The 3,286-nt window shown below is 60.6% G+C and overlaps 1 protein-coding gene across 1 annotated transcript in view; it reads right to left on the reverse strand.

Annotated features, from left to right (window-relative positions):
* The window catches only part of PLIN4 (perilipin 4), a 10,964-nt gene that overhangs the window by 6,537 nt on the left and 1,141 nt on the right, over positions 1-3,286 (reverse strand). The window contains exons 4-5 of the mRNA XM_006171855.1: positions 2,975-3,231; positions 7-748 (exon numbers count right to left, since the gene is read on the reverse strand). Of these exons, the coding sequence (XP_006171917.1) occupies positions 7-748; positions 2,975-3,231 (999 nt within the window). The remainder of the gene's footprint in view (positions 1-6; positions 749-2,974; positions 3,232-3,286) is intronic.

A 3,286-nucleotide genomic window follows, 5' to 3' on the forward strand; every position in this document is an offset into this window, starting at 1 on the left:
TGTTCACCGCTCCCATGAGCCCCGTGGACACCGTGTCTTTGGTGCCAGTGAGGACGGTCTTGGAGGTGTCCAGGCCAGTCTGGACGGCCCCCTTGGCCACGTTGGCTGCCCCAGTGAGTCCTGTGGACACCGTGTTCTTAGTGCCAGTGAGGACGGCCTTGGAGGTGTCTAGACCAGTCTGGACAGTTCCTTTAGCCACGTCCATGGCCCCCATGAGCCCAGTGGACACTGTGTCTTTGGTGCCTTTAAGGGCGGCCTTCGATGTATCCAGGCCAGTCTGGACGGCCCCCTTGGCCACGTTGACGGCTCCCATGACCCCCGTGGACACCGTGTCTTTGGTACCAGTGAGCACAGTCTTGGAGGTGTCCAGGCCAGTCTGGACGGCCCCTTTAGCCACATTCATGGCTCCCAAGACCCCCGTGGACACCGTGTCTTTGGTACCAGTGAGCACAGTCTTGGAGGTGTCCAGGCCAGTCTGGACGGTCCCCTTGGCCACGTTGACGGCTCCCATGACCCCCGTGGACACCGTGTCTTTGGCGCCTGTGAGGACGGCCTTCGAGGTGTCCAGACCCCCCTGGACAACCCCTTTGGCCGTGTCCACTGCCCCCGTCAGCCCACTGGACACGGCCTGCTTGGTGCCTGTGAGCGCAGACTGGGTGGTGGCCAGGCCTCCCTGGACCACGCCCTTCACCGCGTCCACCATGCTGGCTGCCCCAGAGGAGACAGCGTCCGTGGCCCCGGCCGGCACCTGTCGACAGATGACACCGGGTCAGGCAGATCAAGAGGAGCGGCGGGGGCCCTGGCCCTCTCCCTCGCAGCGCTTCGATGTCCCCGTCACCCCCAGGCCCGCTGCAAGGCTGTGACCGGCCCTGGCCTTCCGAGACGGCCCTAACCAGCTGCACCCGAGCACAGGTGATGCCGAGGGACCCTGTGGTGACAGCTGCTCAGTCCTCAGGCCCAGCACGAGCCTGGATCTGATTAATACTTTCTGGCTCATCTTACCGGCTCTCCACGTAAGAGTACATTTCTTTTTAGAGAGAATTTTTTGCTGTAGGGCATGTGCACTCGCCAGAGACTGGGAGAGACAGCGAGAGACCATTCGGGCATGGGGAGGTGGCCACGGCGCAGTCCCTTCTCCATTCTCCTCTCGGGATTCCAGGCCACACACGCCACCTGCTTGGCATGGTTCAAGCCACGAGTCCAGTGCCTTAACCACCACGCCACCTGCCGGCCCCAGGAGTGGGTGGTTTTGAATTGAGGCTCTACCCAGGGAATCCTGCTCCCCAGGGCACACTCGCAGAAATTGAGGGACCTCTGTGGTGGTCGTGACCGGGGCCGCCCCTGGCCTGGAGCACGTGGTGCCGGGAACACTGCTCAGTCCCTGCAGGGCCCAGGACGCCCCACAGAGAACCTTCAGGACTGAGGCTGAGAAGCCCCGAGGTTATGTCTCACGCCTGGCTCCTGGCCTGGCTCGGAGTCGGAGAGACCGGGGTTCAACCCCAGCTCTCCTGCACTCACGTGTGCTCTTAAACATCCTGTCTCTGAAGGATGGGGATTGAAGCACCACCGCCTTCAAGGACTGTGGGGAAAGCACATCCGGGGCCGGCAGGTGCGCAGTGGTTAAGGGCACTGCACTCCCACATGGCCGGCTGTGGTTTGAGTCCCGGACCTGGCGGCTTGTTTTCTAACTTTCTTTATCTCTCTCTCTCGTGACCACATATACCCTACAGCAAAATTTAAAAGATAATAATAAATAAAATTAGGGCCAGCAGGTGGCCTGGTTGTTAGGGTGCTGGACTCCCACATGGCCGACTGCGGTTCACATCCTGAACCTGGTGGCCTGCTTTCTCATTTTTCTCTCTCTCTCTCACCCTGGCCAAATTAAAATTTAAAAATAATTAATTAAATTAGATCATTCTTAATAAGTAAATAAAATGTAGGGGGCAGGAGGTGGCATGGTGGTTGAGACTGGACTCCCTCATGGCCAACTGCAGTTCAAGTCCTAGACCTGGAGGCTTGAAAAATTAGACATAAGTAGACAGTAAATGTTTTAAAATAAATAAAGAGGGAACAGCAGATGGCGTAATGACTATGTCGCTGGACTCCCATGTAGTCAACTACAGTTTGAGTCCCGGACCCGGTGGCTTAAACTCACGCTGGGCACGTGTGTGTGCGTGCCCAAGATCCCGAGAGGAGAATGGAGGAGAAGGGATTGCGGCGTGGCCATCCCCCCTGGGGGGTGATTTCTCGCTTTCTGTCTCTCTGTCTCTTTCTGGTGAGTGCATGCACCCTATAGCAAAAACCTTTCCAAAAATATAAGTAAAATTTAATAAAATAATTCTTTTTAAAAAAAGGGCTTCAGACGCCTGAAACGTTTTGCACGTAGTAGGTGCCTAATTAGTGCCAGGGGCGGGGCTCAGCCGCCAGGTGTGTTTGGGTTTGGGCCGGCAGGGCCATGCACGTGGTTCTTGGCCGCCCCGGGCCCTCTGACCTGGCCAGTACGAGGGCAGTCACGGGGGACTGCAGCACAGGGTGTGCACTGGGGCCCTGCCACCCTGCCATGCCCTCTGCCACTCGAGCTCAGGCCTTGCGCCCTCCTGGGCCTGCAGACAGTGACAGCGTGGGTGTCCCCACGTCTCGGGCCAAGGGCGCTGTGAGGGTGGCTGTCCGTCATTCGGACTGCTGCCCACCTCTGGCTGTGTGACCTTCCGCAGGTGGCTGGGCGTCTCTGTGCTGTACCGTCCTGGGCGGGACTACCCCTCACTCGCCAGGTGCCCGGGGCCAGCGCCCAGCAAGTGGGTTACCCTGGTCTGGGGTGTGTTGTGTGGCACAGGACAGTGTAGACCAGATGAGGGCGCCTCTCAGAAGGGAAACCAAGGCTCAGAGGGGCAGCAGCCCTGACATCCCTGCCGTCCCTGGCCTAAATGACCCCGGAGGGGCGCCCGGGCCTGGCGGCTGCTGGGAGCCCCCTTACCTTTCCCGGAGGCCGCAGCAGGCTCTCGGCGCCCTGGGCCCTCGGCTCACCGTCGGGGCGGGGACAGGAGTGGGTCAGGGCGGGCGGGGGACACGGGGGTGTCAGCTGCCCCGTGTCCATTGCACAAGTTCCGGAATGTCCCAGCCACCCCGCCAAGGACAGCGGGAGGCATCCAGGCTCCCCCCCTGCCCAGCGCTGTGGCCCCTGGGACAGGAGTTCTGGACAGGGGTTTCCTGGCCTGGGAGCCGGGTGGGCTGCTGGGAGGGAAGGCAGGACCCAGGGCAGCCAGGGAGGCCACCCCCACAGGCCCCA

The sequence above is a fragment of the Tupaia chinensis genome, unplaced genomic scaffold, assembly GCF_000334495.1.
Source record: "Tupaia chinensis unplaced genomic scaffold, TupChi_1.0 Scaffold149964_2, whole genome shotgun sequence".
Lineage (NCBI taxonomy): Eukaryota > Metazoa > Chordata > Mammalia > Scandentia > Tupaiidae > Tupaia > Tupaia belangeri.